The sequence below is a fragment of the Alosa sapidissima genome, chromosome 13 (assembly GCF_018492685.1).
Source record: "Alosa sapidissima isolate fAloSap1 chromosome 13, fAloSap1.pri, whole genome shotgun sequence".
NCBI lineage: Eukaryota > Metazoa > Chordata > Actinopteri > Clupeiformes > Clupeidae > Alosa > Alosa sapidissima.
In genome coordinates this window covers 33520969-33546904 of record NC_055969.1, presented here as the reverse complement: position 1 = coordinate 33546904, position 25936 = coordinate 33520969, and the positions used below count along the sequence as shown (strand labels likewise).

Here is a 25936-nt window from a genome sequence, read left to right as displayed (position 1 = left end):
GTCGATTATGGCATCACAATAGGGCACTTAGAATCCTATGCCAAGTGTTCCGGCCACCTCCAGCAACTGTCTGTCTCAGGCTTTAAGCTAAAAGGCTAAAAGTTCTTTATAGATCAGGGGCCGGTTCCCCAAAACGTTCTTATCGCTAAGTAGTTCTTAACCTATTCCTTAACCTATCTCTTAACCTTATGCCACGATTCCCGACACGTTCGTACGCTAAGTATATCTTCTGTAAGTCACACGTTCGTAAGGTTGGTCTGGACCATTCGTAAGCTCTCTCTTGGCGTTGTTTGAGCTCTCAAGACGCTAGTCGCCGCCACTGTGCAGCAGTCAGCAGACTAATAAAATATGTTCGCAATGGATGCAGGCCTATTTATGAAGTTTACTTTATTTGGTATCAGAACTAATATGGTGGTAATTAGTCTAGGCTATTTAGTAATGTCATTAAAGCGTTCAAATTGGCAATCACTTTTGATAATTAAAAGCTGGCAAAGAATTTGCCTCTAAATGGCTAAGATCTATAAATGGGTAAGCATGGTGGTGTCCAGTAAGCGACCAACTAGGCCTATGGCAGCGATCCAACGTGTCCTTGTATTGAATCAAAAACGCTGTGTAGTCCATGTCGCTCCATAGCTCTTTTTTGTTGCTGTTAAGTTATTCCGAAAACTGGAAAACAGTGTCACCTTGCGCAAGCTCACCTCGTCCAGCAAAACTTCAAGTTCCTCTGACGAGAAGCTTGGTGCCCTTTTTTTACGTTGCTTCCCCACCATACTATATCTAAATCTCTCTCTGTTCATTGTCTGAGGTTGCTTTTTATTGAAAACATTAACCAATGGCATTTTTTTTATTTGAACCTTGAATTTCCCCTGGGGATCAATAAAGTATCTATCTATCTATTAATACCGCATTAAACAGAAGTAACTGCAGCTGCTTGCCAATCAATTATAATTGTAAGGTACCTTACCATTAATATAAGTAATAATATAAGTGTATTACATAATTTTAAGAAGTTGTTAAACCCACGTCAAGAAGCGGCACAAGTGGCACAACGGGATAAGGAGGGTGGATTATTAGCGAGGGATAGGCCTACCCGGTTAGTCTACCAGTCACAACATATCGTGTGAACATATTACTGATAATTTGATAATTTAGTTAATAGTTTATATTTTACCGATAACTTATGTTAAAATAAATACATTTAAAATAAATAAAGTTAAAATAAATAAATAAATTTTACCGATAACTATGTTAAAATAAATAAAATCTGGCTCTAAGACTACAGATCCTGTTCAACTGTTTCCTCTGCCTCTGCTCAAAATAAAAGTCTCCACTACAATAATTCCCTATTAAATAATTTAAACATTTAAACTATCCAACTATTTAACTGTTCAACTATTTCAACTGTCAGTTATCATCAACTATGCCTCTAGCCTACTGTATTAAACCACCACCTACCTAGCAACCAATTTAGCAACCATTGAAATTAAGCATCTATGTCAGTTTCCATAGCAACCAACATGATTATACTAGCAAACCACTATAGTAACTCCTTTATTTCTGATAGTAGCCACCATGGACACCCTAGCAATAACCTAGCAACGACTTCAAGTACCCTAGCAACAGCCTAGCAACCACATTCACAGTTAAAACCTAGCAACCAACATCATTAACCTAGCAACCAGCATAGCAACCACCATACTACTCTAGCAACAGTCAGTTGTCATCAACTATGACTTCTGCCAACTGTTTCCTCTGCCCACAACTGTTTCAAAATAAAAGTCATCACTACAATAATTCTATATTAAAAAATGTAACCATTTTAATTATCCAACTATTTTACTGTTCAGCCTTTCAAACTGTCAGTTGTCATCAACTATGACTCCCCCCAACTGTTTCCTCTGCCCACAACTGTTTCAAAATAAAAGTACTCACTACAATAATTTCCTATTAAATAACCTAACCATTTTCACTATCCAACTATTTAACTGTTCAGCCATTCCAACTGTCAGTCGTCATCAACTACAACTCCCGCCAACTGTTTCCTCTGTCCTCAACTTCAACTTCAAAATAAGTCCTTAATACAATAATTCGCTATAAAATAATTTAACTATTTAAACTACTCAACTATGTAACTGTTCGGCCATTCCAACTGTCGGTTGTCATCGACTATGACTCCCCGCCAGCTCTTTTTACTTAGATTATATTTTAGACAATATTCAACAATATTTCATTCAGCAGCCATTTTTGCATTTTCATGCACTCGTAATTCCCTGGAATTACATTCTCTAGTTATAACTATTCTCCTTATTATATTTGACCAACATTCTAATCTGCTCCCTGTTCAATTTTAAATATTATTATGTTGTTTTGTATTTATGTGTTGCTTTGGACAGAGGCGTATGCTAAATCCATAACCATAACCATATCATTATCCATATCCATAACCATAACCATATCCATATTTGTATATCTTCATTTAATAGAATACAATAGAATGGAATACATTTTAATGTCACCATGATGGAATTTGTTTTAGCACAGCACAACCCAGTGGTAGAAAACTTAGATAATTTTATATTTTTATAATTTTTTATTCAAATACAAAGAAATTTTATGTGAGTATGGTATTGGTGTTTTTTTTGTCCTTCAATTTATGAGTATGGTGTTTGGTGCATGATTTCCCTAATGTATTTGTGCTAATTTCACATCTTGAGCCTGTTTCTGTTTATCTGGATGTTTTGCCTCATACCACTCTAGAATTAATCAGTGCCTCACTAGTGCCACCCTTGTCAAAAATGTCTAGAATCGTCACTGTGTAAATGTTTGATGCATATCTATCTTCAGCATATGTGCAAATCCATAGGATAACAAAAGGCCCTAAAGATGTCTCTGGATAATAATCATCTGTGTTATAGCTTCGTAATGCTATCCAAGTTGGGCAGGGTTTCTCTTACATTGTGACTACTCATGGTAATCATATATGGGTTAGCAAAGTAGGCCTACTATATGACCAGCTCATCAGATGACTTATTAGTAATTTAATAGATAAGCATTCACCAGCGTTTTTTCTTGTCTCATTTAAAACTTTACATTGGCTATGAAACTCGGTAAAAACATTGTCTTGGTTTAAAACAAAAAAAACATAGTTCAAATCTTAGCCTAATATCCAGTCACATATCACAATATGAAAATGCTGACTATCAACATCAACAGCAAATAACCAGATCATTATCTAAAAAAAAACCTCTTTTGTTCAAAGAAAAATTATAGGTCTACCACACATTCACACCAAAAGTCAGATGAGGAGACATGTGTAACAAAAGTAATAGCTGTGTTGAATGTAGATCATATAGTGCCGATTGAATGCAAACTATCTTTAATACACTAAGCAACAATTTAGACTGATAGAAACACTGCAAAAGAGTGGCAATTCAGCTGAGTGATCCTTATGATAGTAATGGTAATAGCAGTAGTCTGGATTTACAATCAGTTCACATGTTCCAGTTCAGAAAAAAGCCTCATGAGCTGAGATTCTAGGGATACTGTCCTGTAGTACCATGGCTAATCAACGGGGGGTGGCGATGAGCTCGTATCGGCGCGGTAAGTTCCCAAAGCTGCTGAACTCTGGTTTTATGTCAATGCTGGATGGTCCTCCAGGGGTGCTGAGGTGGAACTGCTGCAGTATGGACACCATGAAGAGCAGAAGCTCCATCCTCGCCAACGACTCACCCACACACGCCCGCTTACCTGAGAAATACACACACACATACACACACACACACACGCACGCACACACACACAGAGGCAATTTCAGCTCTGTTTTCACACTGAGATTAAGGGCAGAGTGTGTGTCTAGAATAGACTACACATTAAGATTTGTGAACCTTTTCAATATAGCAAGCAAATAAATATTTTTATAGCCAAAGACATATCTACCATTAATGTTACCTATACAGTAATAGCCTACATTTGCCAATATAATGCCTAACAAAAGTTAGAATTAAATATGTCTCTGCAGACTTCTTTCATAAACAGCAAACAAACCAAACTCTCCACACCTGCCGAGAAGGCGAAAAAGGCTGGGTTCTTCTTGAAGTTGCCATTTTTGTCCAGGAAGTGGTCAGGGTTGAAGGTCCAGGCGCTCTCCCATTGGTCCTCGTCCCGGAGCACAGAGTGCAGCATGGGAATGATCACGGTGTCCTGCAAGGGGTCAGAGGTCAGGACGTATAACAGTAAGTTTTATCTCCACAGCTGTCTGTAATTAGGCTTTTATCACTTTTCTCACATACGGTACGCTGTAATCTCATTAGCATTTCTTCATTAGCATTTTACAGATGTGACGCTAAAGCAGAGCCAAATAAGTATATATACTCTTGATCCCGTGAGGGAAATTGGTCTCTGCATTTATCCCAATCCGTTAATTAGTGAAACACACTCAGCACACAGTGAACACAGAGTGAGGTGAAGCACACACTAATCCCAGCGCAGTGAGCTGCCTGCTACAGTGGCGCTCGGGGAGCAGTGAGGGGTTAGGTGCCTTGCTCAAGGGCACTTCAGCCGTTCCTACTGGTTAGAGTTCGAACCGGCAACCCTCCGGTTACAAGTCCGAAGCGCTAACCAGTAGGCCATGGCTGCCCCAATGATAGCTGCTTTTCCCATGAAATCAGTAAGACTGGGGTATGATAGGATTGATGGGTAGACTGTTGACCTCAGAGCACCTCACATACCCAAAGACTTCCAATTTGGCTTGCCCTATTTATCTGTTTATTCCTCATGTTAGACTTCCTCTTATTGCTCAGGCATGAGTGTCAGTGTATGAGTAGGAGGTTCAAAGCATGCGTCAGCCTTTAATTGCAGCACAGCTACATCATTCAATGCTGTGTAATTTAGCGTTATTTAGTGATTGACCGATATGGGGTTTATCAATGGCTGATGCCAACATAAAGGGGGCTGCCTGTCTGCAGACATTTTTTTTTAATCGGCCTTGTGAGCACTTTACTCTGCCAGCGACAATTACGACACATTACGCCATTAATCAGTCTGATTGATCAAACTGATCAGCTGATCAAACAGTCTATCACTAGTGTAATGAAATCACTAGATAGATATTATTATTCAATTCTTCTGCTACATTTGACCCATCTGTGGACACACACTAGGAGCAGTGACCACACAGTGAGTAGTCAGTACACACACACACCCAGATCAGTGGACAGCCATTGCTGCTGCTGCAGAGTAGTTGAGGATTCAAGGGCACGTGTGTGTGTGTGTGGACATGGGACAGCGCTGTTTCTGTAAACCACACACACACACATACATTTCCTAGCGGTCGTGGTCGAGGATCGAACCGGCTGCCCCTCTGTCTGATTCACTAACCAGTAGGCAATGGCTGCCCACTCGATACAACAGTCAGTTGTTACTGAACATCAAGCAATCGCAAAGATCCCGTTACAAAGTAAACCTGTTCTGGAGCCAAACCTGGGTTGTCACACATGCGTGTAGGCTGTGTAGTACAGTGGCAGAGAGCAGAGCAAGAGGTGTTCCACTGACATGTGGAGTGGACAGACCTTGGGGATGGCATAGCCTCTGAAAGAGATGTCCTTAGTGGCATAGTGGGGGAGATTGAGGGGCACGATGTCCAGGTAGCGCTGGGCCTCATGAATGACAGCATCAGTGTAGGGGAGGGACTTCCTGTCTTCCATTTGTGGAATGCGATGTGCGCCAATCACTGTATTAATCTCATTATGCATGTGCTCTAGAAATCAGACAAACATAATGTGTTTAAAGTGTTATAGGTATACATAATTGTTTATAAAGTACTCATAATGTATCTTGGAAACTGACATAAGTCTGTATAACTGTTAGTAAATGACCATGCTGCACTTCTAAAGCATTATGATGTTCTAGTAGTGTGTGTGTGTGAGTGTGTGTGTATTCGAGTCCTACCCTGTATCTCTGGATGTTTGATAAGAAGCATGATAGCATATCTCATGGTTGTGCTGGTGGTCTCTGTGCCACCAAAGAAAAGGTTCAGGACAGTGGAGACTAGATTATCATAGACGAACTCTGTGGTGGGAAGGTCTTTCTCCTGATACAGTAAAGAGACAGACACACATATGGTAAGTGAGAATGATGGGACGTGGTTAGCTTGTAGCAGGCTATACACCATGTCTGTCTGCTCTGCACACTTTGTAAAGTTTGATTATGCATGTTGTTGTAGGCTATCTCTCATTGAATGTTAGACATGTAACTAAAGTCCATGCCAGAGATTAATGCTAATACAGAAATGTATTAGCAGGCTACTTGATAGATGTACTTGATAGAACGTAAAGTTCAAAAGCAACATGAGCAAAATGTCTCAAATACAGCCTATGCATTGCTGAAATGAACTGACTGTATTCACTTCTCAAAATTTTGGATTTGGCAACAAGGTCACTCAATGTCCCACTGACCCTATATGGAAAATGTATATTAGTATAATGTTTTTCATATGTATACTGTCAGTAACAGCATGTTCACACAAATCATTATGACCACTTTCATGCAGAAATAGAAAAATGTATATTTCATTTTTGAAAGGGTATTATGGTAATATGAAATGTATTGAATTATATTGAAATGTTTTGAAAAGTATGATTACTACATGATTTTGAAGACCTTTTCCATATGGGTTTACTCAGCTAGCCCACTATAAATCATATCAGTTGTCTCCTGCCTACCTGCTCGAGTCTGATGAGGAAACAGTCGATGTAGTCTCGAGGGTTGTCTGGGTCCAGAGTCTCCTTGTGCTGGTGGATCTTCCCTATTACAAACTCCCTAAGTTTCTCAACGCGTTGGAAGAATTTTTGGTGGGGGCCGGGTGTGTAAGTCATCAGACGGGGGAAGATGTTGTACAGCTGTGGGGAAGAAGGGTTGTAGTCTGGATCAGGAGAAACATAGTCCAACACTAGGAACACACAAGTGGACGAGTAATCCTATTGGAGCAAAGAGAACATGCGCCCACACAGATTTTCTTTTTAATATCTGGATCTTTTAAGTTTTAAACTAATCCATTCTTGTCTTTTCATAGTCATACTTAATATTTAAAAATAAGCAAAGTTATTGCACTGTTCAATCCCTACCAATTTGCCTACCGTCAGAACAGGAGAACCCAGAGGATGCCATCTCTATGGCACTTCACTCCGCCCTGTCCCAACTTGACAATAGCAACACCTATATGAGAATGCTGTTCATTGACTTTAGCTCAGCATTCAACACCATCATCCCCTCCATACTGATCACCAAACTCCGAACTCAGTGAACTGGCCATCAATACCTCCCTCTGTAATTGGACAGTTTGGTATGGCAACTGCTCTGCCTATGACCGAAAAGCACTGCAGTGGGTGGTGAAAACTGCCCAACGCATCAGTTCCTCACTCCCCTCCATCGAGGCCATCCAGGGCAAGCGATGCATCATCAAAGACTCACCCCAACCACAGAGTGTTCACCCCGCTCCCCTTCGGGAGGCGTTATAGGTCTCTCCGCACCCGAACCAGCAGGTTTAGAAAAAGCTTCTGTCCTGCTGCTGTCACTCTACTGAACTCTAGCGCTGCATCCTGGTGACAACCAACCAACTAAGCCCCCATTTATTTACAGATGTACATACTGTAATTACACGATACATAGTAATATTCCACTGCTCTTCATACTATTCATCCTGCACATACACTTATTCTTACTACTCTTATAATGGTACTGTTTCTGCAATACAATGGTGCTGTTACCACACTGCACACAGCTGTACATACTGTACATATCTGTCTATATGATTCATACTGAATATCCATATTTATTATTATTATCCATGTTTTTTTATACAATATATTCTGTTAATACACTGCACATATCTATATTGTTCTGTTAATACACTGCACATATCTATATTGTTCTGTTAATACACTGCATATATCTATATTGTTCTGTTAATACACTGCACATATCTATATTGTTCTGTTAATACACTGCACATATCTATATTGTTCTGTTAATACACTGCACATATCTATATTGTTCTGTTAATACACTGCATATATCGATATTATTCTTACTACTATTATAATGGTACTGCAATTCCATGAAAAAATTGTGTTTTCTGTAACATCCATAACGCCAATAAAATGTGATGGTATGGTATGATGTGAATGATTACATGACATTTGAGCATTTGCTTTTTTTGGCTGAAGAATGTACATGAGAAAAAATGCACAAAAAATAATGAATGTTATCATTCACAACATACAAATGCCAAGGCATTTCACTGGCGTTATGGATGTGACAAAAAGTCCATTCTCCGCGGAATTGCCCCAGTACACTGTTGTTCATACATTGTAAATAGTACATAGCCATATTTATTCTGCTTTTATAAGGTAAATGCTAATACACTGCACACATTTATATTTAATTTATATTACTCTAAACCACCTTCTGTAAACCAACTGTATACTACTGTTTACACTGCACTATAGTTCTTGTCTTGTCTATGCACCACCTGTCTATACTTTGTATATCACATTGCACTTTTCAGATTTTTTGCACTTCTGGTTAGACGCAAACTGCACAATGACAATGACAATAAAGTTGAATCTAATCTAATCTAATAGTTATAAGAGTTGTTTGAGTTTGTGTCATTTTTCTACCTGTCCCCATGGTGTGCTTCCGAAGCGAACCGAATCTGAGATAATCTCCAGCAGACGCAGAAAGTTAGTGTCGTCGTAGCTGAAGCGTTGTCCAAACACCAGAGCACAAATCACGTTAGACACGGCACGGCTCAGGAAGAACGTGGGGTCAAAAGGGACCGCTGAAGGAGAGAGAGAGAGAGAGATCTAGAGAATATATGGTGGCCCTGTAGTGCCAAGCAAGACCATGGCAAGGCCTGGTATATGAAATTGCCTGGTTTTGTCCCTACTTAATCAAATGCACATGTTTGTTTGCCACACACACACACACACACACACACAGACTCACACTTGGTTTGTCTCAGGCTCTCCAGCAGGTGTCTGCTCTTCTCCTCACACACACACACACACACACACACACACACAGACTCACACTTGGTTTGTCTCAGGCTCTCCAGCAGGTGTCGGCTCTCCTCCTGAATCCACTGATCCATCTTCTTGCGGCCCATCCCAAAGTCTCTGAGCGTGCTCAGTGTGAAGCGTCTCAGCTGACGCCAGCGTTCACCATTACTGATGGCCAGACCTGACGAAGAAAATCAACAGACTGCATAGATTTGATGGCCTGATCATAAACAGCCAGATCGGCAATCAATAACCACAAGATCACTTTTAGTAGACAACTAGAATTATTATTTTTTTATGATCTTACCGTATCCATTGACGATCCGATTGAAGAGCGGAATTGGTGCCCTTCCTGTGAAGTCATCAGCCTGGTCCACTAGGGCCTCCTTCACTGCCTGGTACCCACTGAGGGTCACTATCCGCACAGGCCCAAGGTTCACAGTCATGACCGGCCCATACTGCTTACTCCACTGAGAAAGAAAAAAACAGAATCAGGGGAGTTTCATAATTTGGAGTCCCTCTGTAAATACCCTAATCCATGCCTAATTCTGCCTAACCCATGCCATGTATGGCAAACCAGCCCTTATTGTTTACGGTCCTTTTGGACCACTCGCGATGAAAGAACAAGTATGGTTACACTTTACTTGACAGTGTTGACATAAGAGGGACATGACACTGTCATGAATGTGTCATAAACGCTTATGACATGTCGCTTCTGTTATTAAGTGACATTCAGTTTTTGTCATAACAAGTTAGGATTAAGGTTAGGTTTAGGGTTAGGGTTAGGTTTAGAGTTAGAGGTTAGGATTAGGGTTAGGGTTAGGATTAGGTTTCATGTGTCCGGTTGACTTCCGGAGAGGTCACCCAACACCTGCCACTGACCATCGACGGTGCTGTGGTGGAGAGAGCGAGCAGCACCAAATTCCTGGGGGTGCACATCAGTGAAGACCTCTCCTGGACCACCAACACTGCATCACTGGCGAAGAGAGCTCAGTGCCGCCTGTACTTCCTGCGGAAACTCAGGCGAGCAAGTGCTCCACCAGCCATCGTGACCACATTCTACCGAGGCACCATTGAGAGCATCCTCTCCAGCTGTATCGCTGTGTGGGGCGGAAGCTGCACTGAATACAACAGGAAAGCCCTGCAGCGCATAGTGAACACAGCTGGAAGGATTATTGGTGCTTCCCCTCCCTGAAGGACATTTACACCACCCACCTCACCCGCAAGGCGACCAAAATTGTGAGTGATGCAAGTCACCCCGCTCACAATCTGTTTGATCTACTGCCCTCTGGGAAGAGGTACAGAAGCCTGCGCTCCCGCACTACCAGACTCACCAACAGCTTCATACACCAAGCTGTAAGGATGCTGAACTCTCTCCCTCCTCTCCCCCCTCCACCCTCAGCTACATAACATCCTGGACATTGGACCCACAATGGCCGCCTGCACTACTCCACTTGCACACTTGTACACTTTGCAACTTCTTGTTGTTGTCCTGAAAACACAACACTTCTGCTGCTCTTACATAACTTGCACCACTATGCCACTTTCTTTCTTACTTAGGTCAAACAGAACTACCCTAGCCTTTTATTGGCCTTTCTATTTATATTTTATTTGCACTAGTATTTTATTGACTGTCTATGCACAATTTCAACCAAATTTTGTTGCTCTTATTTTTTCATTATATGTGCCCTCTTATTTACTTACTTTTTTGTTTACTTGAATGTTATGTTTGTCTGTGGACTTAAATTGGTAAAATATGTCTTGTCTTCACCGTGAGATAGTGAGAAACGTAATTTCGATCTCTTTGTATGTCTGGAACATGTGAAGAAATTGACAATAAAGCTGACTTTGACTTTGATGTCATGTCACTCTTATGTCGATCCTGTCAAGTACCAACTTTCTAAAACCACAAGCAGGGTCTTTTCATGCACATACTTGCACAGCTTGCACATCTAGGACTTGCACAGCTAGGATAATTTTGCAGGCAAACCCAAAGTGCTACTTTGCTCACCTTCATGAAGGTCTTGAAGGGTGCTCTCTTGTCCACTTGGGGTAAGTTTCCCAGCAGGGGCAGTCCAGTGGGTCCTGGGGGCAGTGGAAGTCCCCGTGCCCCCCTCCTCCTCCAGGCCAGCAGCAGCAGGAGCATCACCAGGCCAGCCAGCAGCAGCATGCTGGACTCAGACATGACACACACACCTTTCCTCTATCTGTTTGTACTAGCTTCACGTTCTGGTTACTCCCTGTGTCCTCTGTCTGCTGTTATTTCTCTTTCTCTCTCTCTCTCTCTCTCTCTCTCTCTCTCTCTCTTTCTCAATCTCTCTCTCCCTTCTCTCTGTTTCTGTATCACAATAACTATATGTCCTTTTCTTTTTGCCACAATGTTTGGTTTCTCTCTGTCTGTCTCTCTGTCTGTCTGTGACTTGTTTTTGCTCCTACTGAGTCTTCCCCACAGACTGAGGGAATTTGTATGGAGGGTGTTGCAGAGAAAGGGAGGGGGCATTATTTACTGAACAGGCATTGGATAGAGGGGAGTCATGTGACTGCCTGTTGTCTAGTTTAACCTGGAGAACTACCCTTATCTTGTCTGAGAATACCTGACTTAAGGGGGGGGTTCACATTGTACATGGCATGCGCTACCCTCGCCGCTAGGTTGCTCTTGGTTGAGGTGCTGTAATGTCCCAAATATTTGTGTTGTGGTTGCCGCCGGGCTCAGCGCAAAATACCTATAATTTGCAGTGCGCTGAGGTCAAAGTTCAACATGGTTCAACTTTGAACGCGGCATGTGCAAGAGCGGCTAATCAGCAAAATGCTGCTTGCACTGCGCTTTGGTCAATGCAGCGGCAGGCCTGTTCTTGCACAGCTCTTGCGCGTACAATGTGACTCCTCCCCCCCTCCCCATCAGGTTCCTGTAGCTGTTGTCCCCATGGCTCTGCAGGGGTTGCGCAATGCAGGAGACAACTCCTTGCCTAATAAACTCTCTTTGGGTTCTTAAATCTATGATGACAAATGGTCCACAAATGTACTATAGCCTCTCAATTATTTTCATAGGGGTCTGCTTTTCCAGTTTTTCCTTAGACAGGGCTAAATAGCTGCTTGTGTATGTAAGAGGTCTACAAAGTTACAACACCCACAGGCTTAAGCCAGAGAGAGCAACACTCCAACAAACCAATTTTTATAAGTATAAGTATAAGTATATATACTCTTTTGATCCCGTGAGGGAAATTTGGTCTCTGCTTTTAACCCAATCGGTGAATTAGTGAAACACAAACAACACACAGTGAGGTGAAGCACACACTAATCCCGGTGCAGTGAGCTGCCTGCTACAATGGCGGCGCTCGGGGAGCAGTGAGGGGTTAGGTGCCTTGCTCAAGGGCACTTCAGCCGCGGCCCACTGGTCGGGGCTCGAACCGGCAACCCTCCGGTTACAAGTCCAGAGTGCTAACCAGTGGGCCACGGCTGCGCCCAATTTGAAATTACTCATTGTGAAATTGGGCGTAAAAGGGCCTTTTTTAACTCAATTAATATTTCATGAGTAGAGCTACTCATCAAGTTGCCCGACATTACCTGATAATAGATATTGACATGGCAGATTAATTATGTGATACAAAAAACATCCAAACCTCAAGTTTGAGTCTTATTCATCAGGGCTCGGAACCATCCAGCTCATATATAACTGATTCATTTCGATTAATTAATTTGAGAAAAAAATAACTGATTAAAACAAATAACGCAGATTAATAAATTCTGTATGACCTTTGACCCCGAGCCGTTGTAGTCAGTAACCATTAGACTGTAAAAAGAAGGAGAGAGAAGAAAATGTGCTGCCTAGATCATTGATTGGAACATTTACTTTTAAAAAACGCCCTGATGGTGTTGATTAAAATAAAGTCCTCTGCAATGTCTGCAGCAAGGAATTTGCATATCACCAGAGTTCATCAACTCTAAAGTCGCACATCAATGCAAAGAAATAGTGTTGACATTAAAGGAGAATTCCGGTGTGATATTGACCTAAAGTGTATTGAAACATGATACCGAGTGTGAACGTATGTCTCATAGCACATCTCGGCTTGTCCCCTGCACTCCAAAATCTGGCGCTAGTTAGCAGATGCTACCAACAGCTTTTTCAATAGTGGTGCTTCGGCATCGGGCTAGCCATGCAAATAAATTCTTCCAGTAGCAGCAACTGGAATCCATGCATTTCCACTGAATTATTTTTGGACTCTGATCCCTTATCATACCTGTTCATTCTTACTCGTTGCTCGACTTATCGTGACTAAATTCAAGATGGCTGCAAGCGCTAAATTTCGTGAAGATACTGTCTGCATAAATCGTCTTGTGAGTAAACTACCAGTGCTTTTTCAAAGTTCTCAATGTCTCGTTTTAAATGTCAGGGCCCTCGGAAGTCTACCAATGAAGTGTGGAGATACATTGAGCCTTATAAATGGGTGTAAAACAGTGATTTATTTGCATGGCTAGCCCGATGCCGAAGCACCACTACTGAAAAAGCTGTTGGTAGCATCGGCTAACTAGCGCCAGATTTTGAAGCCGAGATGGGCTATGAGACATACGTTCACACTCGGTATCATGTTTCAATACACTTTAGGTCAATATCACACCGGAATTCTCCTTTAAGGGGAGTGTTAATTTATTTTCATTGTGTCCCCTAGATTATATCTGTGACCTGAAATTGTCAGTATCTGGACTGGACTGATTATTTTGTGCCACCCTGGTGGCCATTTTGTGTGTCTCTCTGTCGGATCGTCTGTCTGTTTTGTCGAGTCCAAGTCCTGTGTGTGTGTGTGTGTGTGTGTGTGTGTGTGATTAAAGTGTGTTTTCTGTCAGAAAGAGTCTTGCGCATGGGTCCTATACTGTATTTGTAACCCTGACAGTACAATATTTGGTGACTTATTTTCGCATGACTTTCATGAGTGCCTTCCAAAGCAAATCAGCTGAACCCTCACCTTAATGAGCGGAGTGATAAACTTTCATGAGCACCTGGGCCAAGTTTACCTGCTGGCACTGTTGTTCCTCTGAACTCTGTGTAGATATTGTACGTTCTAACCCTTGAACACACAGGAAGGCCTCACAACCTCTGGGCACAGTAAGATAGCAGAGGGAGAGAGAGAGATGGTGACATAGAGGGATAGATCGATAGATAGATCGATAGATAGATAGATAGATAGATGGTCAGTAGTTTATTCAGTATCCTTTTTTCTACCACTGCCACCAGGGAGTCTAGCTCCATGCCAACCAGAGAGCCAGTCCGCCTGATCAGCTTGTCTAGCCTGCTTTGACCTCTTTTGTAGAGGTGCTCGGTGTTACTGGGCCAGTCTAGTTGTTTATTATTGCTTTTTTCCCTCATTTTCATTGTTTATTTCATTAGATTGAATTGACATTGTTGTTTATTATTGCTATTCTCCTTAGTATTTGTTCCCTGTTAAATCTAAGTATTATATTGTTTTTTATTTGTATGTCGCTTTGGACAAAAGCGTATCCATAACCATAATAACCATACACTTCAAGTGTAAATAACTAAAATGAAACAACTTTTTACAAACTTTAGTGCTCTTTTAAAAGTGCACCATACAAATGTGTGATTCATGAGCATTCGGAATACAGTTGCAGTGTACTTTTGTAACATCACAATTGTAGTGGAAATGTACTTAAAAGGCAATACAAGTAATTATTATACGGCTCTTCACAATGCTAGTAGAAGCTCCATTGACTTGAATGGGATTTCCCAAAGTTCTAGCGGTAAATAAATTAATGTAATTAACGCTGCAAACACATAATTAACGCTGTCAATGGCAACGGGTTTTGTGCTTCTGATACATCTTTCATATCACTATGCAAGGACTGGAACTTCATTCAAACGTGAAAGCAGACTGTTGATCAGCTGTGTTCTAAAGAATGTTTGATTCAAGTTCAGCAAGTCCCTTCAGGGCGGAACAAGACCCCTCCGCTGCGCGTCGGGGTCCGGTTCGCCCTGTCGGGACTTATCTTGCCACAGATGTTTCAAATTATTATTATGACCGCCGCTAGCGAAGCGGTCATATAGGAATTGTCAAAGTTTTTTTTTTTTTTTTCCCGTCATCTACTTCCTGAATTTTTGGTCAACGATACCCGGGACACTGAACCACCGGGGCACATGAAATTTGGTGGATATGTAGCCCCACTAGACTTTTACGGAAAAATTTCGTTTGGTCCCCGGGGGCCACTCCCCCCCCACCCCCCCGCGCTGAGCCCCCCAAAACCCAAAAAATGCAGTTTTTCCTAAATAAATACCTGAACCGTGGCACCGAGGATGAAGACATTTTAATGGTATGGTATGTTGGTCTCAAGGACCCACATCAACCTAGCCCATAATCACTTATTTGTGATTTGCACCCACCCGGTAAAAAATGAAAATGCAATATCATTCTGCTTTAATCGCCCCTCTCTTCAGTTAAGATGTTCAGAACTGCACCAAATTTTATGTGTATGATTAACCTGACATTCTCTGGGGGTATGCCAAGTTTTGTAGAATTTCATCCATGGGGGGGGGGTCTAAAAAAAATAAGTTATGTGTACATTTAATGACTGTACACTCATTGGCCTGTAGATGGTGGTGCACACATATACACACGCACACACACACACACAGGCACGCACATACCATCAGTATCGGCAATTACAACGGGCGATACATAATTACAAATTCAGTAGGATTAAAGGAAAACCAAATATTCATCATAATAATAATTTGGCTGCATTTCCAGTATTGGCGTCACATAGTCGTTTGTCCACCAGATGGCGCATCGTTGCAGTGAGACGTAATTTTGTTGGAAGTTAATCTAAAGTGGGTTGGAAAGACACTACGCTTCCTACAAGGACAAGACTGTAGTTTACCGCAGAGAACGTCTAATAAGGGTAGGATGATTTCTGCATGACATGTAATTCCCATTTCTTCTTGAAGCCGAAATAAATCTGAGAATGTTTATCGGACATGCTTGGTTTTTACTGCAGGTAGGCTACGTTAATCTTAAATTATATCAATAGCCTAGAGTAGGTAAAATGATGTTACCGTTAGCATTGGTTGAGTGATGGAGGCCAATTTGATTATTGATGTATTTGTAGAAAACCATGCGGTTATAGGCTACCAAGAAAATTGATAACAGCACTAATTGCATCTTTTGACTGTCATCTCATTTGCTTATGACCATAACCTAGGCTACTAACAGGAGCTAAATGAGTTAGCCACAACACGTTCACTACGTGATGGTTTTCTAATGGAAAATATATAGGCTACCTGAAAGATAACCTGTCTATGATGCATCCTAAACACCGGGCTGGGACATTTAGCTCAAAGTCTCAAAAAGCATCTGAGTCAACGTTCATTCCCAAACACCCGTATAGGCTACTTCAAACCTCTATTTTCAAAGGTGATTCAAGTAAGGAAGAGCATGGCTCAAAGTAAAGTAACTAGGACTGAAACTACATAAATTCGTCAAAGTGAATAATTTGTGTCAACTCGCCGCAATGTAGATTTATTAACGCACCCGTGATCTACATCTCCATTTAAACCAAATGTTTTAGAGCGCACGTTGAGAGATGTATCCAGGGCAGGGCTGTACCTACACATATTTGTTGCACGTGCTACAAAAATCATTCTTTGCACGAGGCTGAAGTTAGCACCACTTTCAGATCGCAGGGGAGTTAAGTTTCGATTCCACCTTAAATATTGCAATTTTCTACCACAAGGGGGCAGGGTTGACCGCAAATCCGCGATAACACAGGCATGTGCCTGTTGCAGATGAACAGACATTGTTCACAGATGTTCAAAAGCCTGTATATCTTTTTTCTGTTGACTCCATTGCCGAATGTTTTGATAAATGTTGCCTTTTGTGATCTATTAAATAATTTGGTAATTTAGAAGGGGGGGGGGTACGTAGAGGGTGGCAGATTATGTAGTTTTTTCTTTATTTTCTGTGCTGGATCTTTTGATACATGTTGTTATGTTTTCTATTAAATAATTTATGTAGTTGATAGCAGTTTTTCTACAGTAAATGTATACCCTACGGCCTATATGTTATTTTGCATCGGATTTTTCAACATATTCTGAAACTACACTCTCTCCTCTTTCCAATGACACCCCACTTGTGAAATTCTATGGTGGAAAACAGCCTTTTTGGCCCTTTGAAAATATAGTATGTATTTGTGAAATTGCAGAATTTCAGCACTTGAACAGCGACAGATATCCCACAAAGGATTTTGCAAGGGGTCTTTCACCATATTCTGAAACTACACTCTCTCCTCTTTCCAATGACACCCCACTTGTGAAATTCTATGGTGGAAAATGGCGTTGGCAAATCTTAAGATGTTCGTAAGAGGGACTTTACAATGCTCTTAGGCTTGGCTTATGATGCTTTCAGGGAACTGGGCCCTGTCTCATCAGGCTAATATACAGCAAGAATAACAGAAATTGGCTCAAGCAATGTGAAGAAAATTGTCCGCCCCTAAGACTGTGCCCATTGCTCATGAGCTTATTCTGGTCAACATGCTTTATGGTTATCTAATGTCAAATGTCAGAGTAATTGCATTCAAAAACGTACCTTAATGATACACCACAGCTTATAAAGGAACTAGGTTTAAAAAGATGGATTAGAACAGTGTCTCAGTGTCAGACCAAGGACCACTTAACCAATAAAAAAAACCCCTTACAGACCACCTAGCTAAAATAACAGAAAAAAGAGTAGATTATTACACAATAGAAGAGTATATTACACAATAGGCTTATCTTGAGATAGCTAAGCCAGGACCACACTTTGAGAAACACTGGATTAGAAGAATGTGTGTGTAAGAGGACAGCCTGGCCATCTTACTTCAGCCTACCTCTGTCCTTTCCTGTTTTTTTCCAGCCTGTATTAGAGAAATATGATATGCATGAACATCATCCAACTTCCAACATCCAACATAGTATCATACTTTTCAACTTCAGAAAACCTATACATGTTGAGCAAGAGTGGGTGGTAATTTCTTCTAGCAAATTGTGTAGTACAGCTGTACAGTGCAGAAAAAAGATGGGCAGCTGTACTACACAATTTGTAGAAGAAATTACCACCCACTCTTGCTCAACATGTATAGGTTTTCTGAAGTTGAAAAGTATGATACTATGTTGGATGTTGGAAGTTGGATGATGTTCATACATCATATTACACCCATCTCAACCCTAGCATTAGCTGGCCTAAAAGGGAGATCCAAGGTCTAACAAGAGCCAAGGAGCAGGACTGGAGCACTTAATGCTTAAAGTGTTTTTCTTTGTGCAAACTGACTAATGTTTCGACGCCCATGCGTCTTCTTAACGCCTTGACACAAGGTTTTTTGGTACAAGGGTTTGTATGAACTCAAAGATTAAGTGATTCAATGTTTTTTTCCCCCAGGAATCTCCCCACCAACATTAAGCCAGCAGCTTTCCATCCACTATTGTAATTCCTCTGGCATTACATTTCTAGTTTGCATTTTGTACATTAAATAAAAATCAAAAATCAAAAGTATGCATTTAGTAAGTTTATTCAACAACATTTATAGTCTAAAGCTTATCGAATTCACAGAGAAGAATAAATATATCAGTTGTGACATTTGTTCCCTATGACGAAATTTGGCACCGCATCACCTGCTTTGTCCTTTTGCACTTGGCACTTTGAAAGCATAATTGCATTTGCAATAGCATTTCAGCTACAGTAATACCATGCAAACAAAAGTGGCATGTATTTTTATACTACTAGCTCAGTAAGAATCTACTGCTGAGTAAACCAGTATTATGTTTTTACTTTCCTAGCACAATGTCTCCCTTTCCATTCACATTCAAACATTTTACACAGAAAACAGCATATGTAGCCCTTCTTACGTTATATACATATAAAACTTTGGTAATAGAGTTGAAAACAATAAGGATCACTCATTCGCAAGATGACATGAAGGAAGATTAAGATTCACACCACAAACCCAGCATTCATATGTCGGTGAATAAAACAAAACTAGTGTTGCTTAAATATTTTACATTCAACAACAGAATATCTAGGCCAATATAGAAACAAAAGGAAAAAGGCATTAGATGTGACAGTATCCTCTCAAAAATATAGTAAAACTCACTGAAAACTTGCATAAAAGATTAGAAGTCAATCCTTGTTTTGGTCTTTACAACACTTCATGTTTTGCCAATTATAAAATCAACAACTTGAAAATTGTTGAAAATTGTTGAAAAATATCATCCTTATTTTATCCTTCATTTAAGCAAGATTCTGCAATTCAGATTGGTGAATAACACTTGTGTTTAGGAAATATGGATTTGATCTGATGTAGTATAAAAATTTTGATGTGTACATTGTTATAGACCAGAGGTTTGGCAAACATCTATAGTACCTTTACAAGCTTTGCTACTGACTTCTGTTACCATTGTCCAATTAAAACAACTACCACTTGTGCACTGTTCAGGAGTCAAAGGGAGCTACAGTGCAAGCGGCATGTTTTTTAACTCTGTTTTGCACACTCTTGAGAACAGTCATCTTGTGCCCATCACCTGTTTATGAATATTGTTCACTAGCTGATCAGAAGGATGCAGTTAGGAGTCGGCTTTTCTGGCAAGGTCTTTTAGTGGTCTCAGGAGATCATCCGCTGGACTCTCTCGAGCTGCAGACGGATTAATTTGTAACCTTAGATGGTGCTTCTGTGGGGTCCTCTTCCTCATCTAAGCTCAGGTCCAGTTTTAGGGTGTTTTTTATTATCTGAGACTCCTTCCTCCTACACACAAAGAAAAGTTAATGTGTAAGTAAAAGCACAAACACTGTAAAAGCTAGATATTATGTATTTATAAAGATGCCCACACATCCCCATTCCCCACACATGCTCATTCACTCACAAAGGCCATGTCTACACTATACCAGTTTCCAGTTTGAATCCGAAACACTTTTGTTACGTTTTGTTTGGGCCACTTCTCTACACTGCTCTGTTGGTTCCCCCTTTTCATTTGAAAACTCCGGCTTTGTGTTTTAATGTGGACTTGTAAATCAGCAAACATCTGAAAACCATGACGTAGAAAATCATGTTCCCTTCCTGATTGGACCTTGTCAGTGTGATGTTTCCTTCCCTGATCCGTTGTGCTCGTATCACGTCATAATGGTCATGTGCCAGAAGCCAACAGTAAGAAATCCCCTTCAACTCCACATGACTTAGCTATTCTTCAACTCCACATGACTCAACTGATTTCAGGTACCGAATCAACTATTGCTGCTACTTTTAATTTTTTTAACAGATAGAACACAGAGAGTCTTCGTAAATGGTCAGTTGTCCCAACCTATTACTTCAAATACTGGCTCGCCGCAAGGATGTGTACTCTCTCCCTTGTTATTTATTTTGTACACAGATAGCTGCAGGTCTTCCCAACAAGGAAGCTACCTAGTCAGGTTTTCAGATGACACTGCACTGCTATCTTTATTCCAAGGTCCACATTCCAGTCATGGGCTAGCGTTGACATCATTTGTGAAGTGGTGCGACAATAATTTTTTAGATTTAAATGTAGCCAAAACAAAGGAGCTCATAATTGATTTTAGGAGGACAAAGGCAGAACCAATAGCAAGTGTCATACATGGGGGGGATGTGGAAATCGTTGATTCTTACAAGTACTTAGGTACAATATTTGACAGTGAGCTCAAGTTTCATGTAAACACTGAGACAATTGTCAAAAAGGGACAACAGAGAATTCATCTGCTGAGGAAGCTTAACTCCTTCAGTGTCTCTAAAACCATTTTACGTAACTTTTATCAGTCTTTTATTGAGAGTCTTTTAATTTTTTTTTTTATGTTGGTTCAATAGCCTATCAGTCAAAGACAAGAACAGTCTCAGCAGCATTGTTAACACTTCATCAAAGATTATTGGAACACAGCTAAATAGTCTGAGTGCTCTGTTTAACAAACAGGCAGTCCAAAAGGCTAAAAGTATCATCAGTCAGCCTGATCATGTTTTAGGTGGTGAATTTTTCTCTGGGAGGTGAATTTTTCTCTGGGAGGCGCTATTATTCTGTCAGGACAAAAACAAAAAGGTATTCTGGATCCTTCATCCCTACATCCATTAGATTATTAAATAAGGTTGAAGGGATAGAGTACACTACTGAAAATTTTGATTTACTGTTCATCACTGACAGGACAGGGTGCCTGACTGTATGTGTGTGTTAAGATGTAGATGTCTTTTATCTTCTTATTTATTTTATTTTCTTTAGGTCTTGTATTTCTATATTTTATATTACATAACTTTTTTTTTTATTTATACTATTTATTTATTGTAGATTGATGGAGACCGGGACGGCAAACTTAATTGCCCACTGATGGGATTAATAAAGTTTTCTGAATCTGAATCTGAATCAACTATTCTTCAACTTCCACTACGAGCCCTCCAGCCCTGAACTCAACATGAAGAACCAAGTACAAGTTCAGTAGTGCAGTTCAATTCTGAATAAATCGATGAAGGGCTCAATGTTAACTTTTAACTTTTCAAAAAGTGGTTAACCCTTAGAACCCTAAGCTGTTTTTAGGGCATTTTCACTACCTTTATTCATAAGGATTTATTCTGGTCATTGTAAGTGCCACACACACATATTATATATTGTTTTTTTCAGGAGAGTCTAGGCTATCCAGATCTGCCATCATTTCATGTATTAATACTAGCATTGATTTTATTTTGTATTATAAAAATTCTTATATTTCGACATGTATCTCACCACAGCAAGCTCACAGCTCTACATGCATTTCATGTGTGTGTAGGGCAGACTGTCCTGAATCGGGCAATATAATTGCCATGTTGGAGGGATACTCTGGGGCTGAGCAATTTACAGAAATATGTGCTGTGTGATTTACGAAAATAAATGCCATTTTTTATTTAGTGATGAAAAATGACCTTTCTGCGCTCCATATCTGTGACATGAACTGATCTAACCTGACTTGACCCGAGGTTGCGTGTTAGCCTGCTTGCCTATGTGTATGCAGTCATAATAATTTTCAACTTTTTACTGCATTGCCATGAACAAAGTAAAGGCAAAAAAGGTGTTTATTTGTTGAACAAATTGGGATGCAATGTGAGCCTTGAATTGGATGCCATGCAGGAATTTGCTAGGATCTCAAAACCGGAATATGAACATGCTTTGCCATAGAGAAACACATGATAGCGTTGGATTATAAACATGCTTTGCCACAAGAACAGACAAAAACATGGGGTTAGTCCAGCTATATGAAGTTATTATTTTGCTGTCACTTCGTCTGTTTTATAACCCAGAAGGATGTACTTGGTATCAAATGATAGCTCTGAGTCTCCTCTTTCATCTGACATGCGTATCTATGGCATATCTATGCGATCACGGGTCCGCGAGTAATTCAAACGAGAGTAATGGGTGTGCAGCGTTGGTTTGTGTACATGACGTTATTATTTTGCAGTCACTTCGTCTGTTTTTATAAGCCAGAAGGATCAATAAACATGGTACCAATGGATAGCCCTGTGTCCCCTCTTTCATCTGATATGCTTGCCATATCGATGTGATCACGGGTTCGCGAGTAATTCAAACGAGAGTAATGGGTGTGCAGGTGAACGCAGAGAAGTATAGACTGTAAATATGATGCAATTTGATTTAATTTCATGATTCATCACACACACACATAAACACACACACACAAACACACACACACACATAAACACAAACACACACACACACACATAAGCACACACACAGACACAGACACACACACACACACACACACACACACACACACAAACACACACACATAAACATAAACACACAAACACACACACACACACACACATAAACATACACACACACACACACACACACACACATAAACATAAACACACACACACATAAACACACACACACGCATGTTAAGTGTGACTGGGGCTCACTTGAGCTGTAGGTGCTGGTCCAGCAGCTGCCTCTGGAGCCTCTGGCTGGACTCCCTCTCCTCGGCCAGCTCCCTCTGCGTGTGCCGGAGCTGGGCGTCCTTACGGGCAGCCTCCTCCTCCACCTCATTCAGCTGCCGCTTCAGGGAGCGCATACGCTGAGTCATCTGGACACACACACGCACACACACACATGGTCAAGGCCAGTGGTCAATCATTTACTTGAACACATAAAATCAAGAGTCAGAGGTAAATCTTTAAACACACACACACACTTGGTGAGGAGGAATGTCTGGCATGAATGGAAAACAATATCCGTGTTGGGATAATTCTCCCTAAGGGTCAGCTGCAAAATGTTCTGTGTGTGTTCATAACATATGAGAAAGCTATCACACACACACACACACACAAACAGCAATATTAACAAACACAAGTAGCCTACAGTCATCATTCAAAGTGAAAGTGAGCATGCCAAGTGAAGCACTCCTCTCCTATCACCGTTAGCCAGCTATATCAACAGGCCCCTCGCTGCCCCCCAGTGGCGTGAGAGTGAACTCCTACCAGGTCTTTTTGCTCTGTGAAGGACTTCTGCTCCTCCTCCATCTGATCCGTGAGCTCATTGATCCTCCTCTCCAGCTTGTTGGCGGTATTGGTCAGGGCATTCTTGCTCCTGAGGGTCAAAAGGGACATCTGTTAGCTTCTGGGCTAAACCGGCCGAATAGTTGAAGATGTGTGACCCAATATAGGCAGACAGAGAATACCAATAATTGACAAATAAACCTTCACAGGTTAAGAAGGTTATTTAATTAAAATATATGAAATACACAAACACACTCAGATATATTGAATATATCTGTAATCAGGGCATAGGTTTTGCTTGTTTTTATGCATTAATATGTGCATGTGCATGTGTTTTTGTCTAAAAGTGGTGTGTGTGTAACTTGTATATTTGAGGGCATATGTGTGTGTGTGTGTGCCTGTGTGTATATTCCTAAAATCATGTCAGTGTGTGAGTGTATGAGTGTATGAATGTGTGTGTGTTGTGTTGCGCTGACCTCTCCTCTGTCCTGAGTGTGTTCTATAGCTCTTTGACTTTGCTCTCTGCTCTGTGTGTGAGTGTGTGTGTGTTGTGCTGTGCTGACCTCTCCTCTGTCCTGAGTGTGTTCTCTAGCTCTTTGACTTTGCTCTCTGCTCTGTGTGTGAGTGTGTGTGTGCTGTCCTGCGCTGACCTGCGCTGCGCTGACTCTAGGGGCAGCCGTGGCCTACTGGTTAGCACGGCCCTTGAGCAAGGCACCTAACCCCTCACTGCTCCCCGAGCGCCGCTGTTGATGCAGGCAGCTCACTGCGCCGGGATTAGTGTGTGCTTCACCTCACTGTGTGTTCACTGTGTGCTGTGTGTGTTTCACTAATTCACGGATTGGGATAAATGCAGAGACCAAATTTCCCTCATGGGATCAAAAGAGTATATATACTTATGCATATACCTCTCCTCTGTCCTGAGTGTGTTCTCTAGCTCTTTGACTTTGCTCTCTGCTCTGTGTGTGTGTGTGTGTGTGTGTGTGTGTTGTGCTGTGCTGACCTCTCCTCTGTCCTGAGTGTGTTCTCTAGCTCTTTGACTTTGCTCTCTGCTCTGGTGATCACATCCTCCTGCACTTTAGAGTTCAGCAACTCGTCCACCTCCGAGCGCAACTCCTTCACCTGCAACAAGACAAGGACGACACGACATGACACAGGAGTTACCCCCATGGAGAAACATATGAACGTGCACACACACACGCACACACATACACACACACAGGCACGCACACACACACAGACACACACACACGCACACACACATACACACATGCACACACGCACACACACACACACAGACACACACACAGACACACACACACACACATATACACATACACACGCACACACACACAGACACACACACACACACACAAACACACACACACACACTAATGTACTGTATACTCTACCTGTCTCTCGAGAATGGCTTTCTCACACTCCAGCTGTTCGCTCAGGTCCTTCTCCTGAATCAGTTTCAGCTGAAGCTGTTCTGTCTGTAAGGAAAACACATTTAGTCTCAAACACATAATACAGAGATCAACACACACACACACACACACAACACACACACACACACACACACACACACACACACACACACACACACACACACACACACACACACCTCATCACTCATACACTTCTGTCCACACACCTGCTCAAGGGCTTTTTTGTGCTTGGCAGCCCATCTCTGCTCACTGTCGTGCACATCCTCCAGGTCAACCTCCAGGTCAATGACCCTCTCCTGAAACAAAACAACACACACACACACACCATCAGCATCACCACAAACAACACACACACACACCATCAGTATCACTACAAACAACACACACACACACCATCAGTATCACCACAAACAACACACACACACCATCAGTATCACCACAAACAACACACACACACGCACACCATCAGTATCACCACAAACAACACACACACACACACCATCAGTATCACCACAAACAACACACACACACCATCAGTATCACCACACAAAGACCCTCTCCTGGAACAAAACAACACACACACACACACCATCAGTATCACCACAAACAACACACACACCATCAGTATCACCACACAAAGACCCTCTCCTGGAACAAAACAACACACACACACACCATCAGTATCACCACAAACAACACACACACACACCATCAGTATCACCACAAACAACACACACACACCATCAGTATCACCACACAATGACCCTCTCCTGGAGCAAAACAACACACACACACACCATCAGTATCACCACAAACAACACACACACACCATCAGTATGACCACACAATGACCCTCTCCTGGAACAAAACAACACACACACACCCCATCAGTATCACCACAAACAACACACACAC

The 25936-nt window shown here is 41.4% G+C and overlaps 2 protein-coding genes across 4 annotated transcripts in view; both read right to left on the bottom strand.

Moving 5' to 3' along the window:
• Window positions 1–2525: 2525 nt before the first annotated feature.
• LOC121679978 (cytochrome P450 2F5-like) lies at window positions 2526–11509 on the bottom strand. The gene is made up of 9 exons (XM_042059086.1): window positions 11068–11509; window positions 9364–9526; window positions 9088–9237; window positions 8676–8836; window positions 6720–6896; window positions 5947–6088; window positions 5568–5755; window positions 4059–4200; window positions 2526–3747 (listed from the first exon to the last, which is right to left on the bottom strand). Exons 1-9 carry the CDS (start codon window positions 11239–11241, stop codon window positions 3566–3568), a joined length of 1479 nt encoding a protein of 492 aa, XP_041915020.1. The 5' UTR covers window positions 11242–11509; the 3' UTR covers window positions 2526–3565.
• A 7080-nt stretch (window positions 11510–18589) lies between these two features.
• The window catches only part of LOC121679977 (cingulin-like protein 1), a 38984-nt gene continuing 31637 nt past the window's right edge, over window positions 18590–25936 (bottom strand). For all 3 annotated transcript variants that reach the window (XM_042059084.1, XM_042059083.1, XM_042059085.1), the window contains 6 exons: window positions 25228–25317; window positions 24983–25066; window positions 24574–24692; window positions 23556–23664; window positions 22998–23161; window positions 18590–19835 (listed from right to left, as the gene is read on the bottom strand). In XM_042059084.1, the coding sequence (XP_041915018.1) occupies window positions 19736–19835; window positions 22998–23161; window positions 23556–23664; window positions 24574–24692; window positions 24983–25066; window positions 25228–25317 (666 nt within the window). In that variant the 3' untranslated portion in view covers window positions 18590–19735. The remainder of the gene's footprint in view (window positions 19836–22997; window positions 23162–23555; window positions 23665–24573; window positions 24693–24982; window positions 25067–25227; window positions 25318–25936) is intronic.

Excerpts from the sequence above, each read along its gene's own strand:
- LOC121679978 (XM_042059086.1), bottom strand. The coding sequence starts at position 11,241 with ATGTCTGAGTCCAGCATGCTGCTGCTGGCTGGCCTGGTGATGCTCCTG. Across the intron at positions 6,897-8,675 it reads GAAGCACACCATGGGGACAG|CTGTACAACATCTTCCCCCG; the intron begins GTAGAAAAATGA and ends TCTTCCCCACAG. Across the intron at positions 3,748-4,058 it reads CTTTTTCGCCTTCTCGGCAG|GTAAGCGGGCGTGTGTGGGT; the intron begins GTGTGGAGAGTT and ends TGTATTTCTCAG.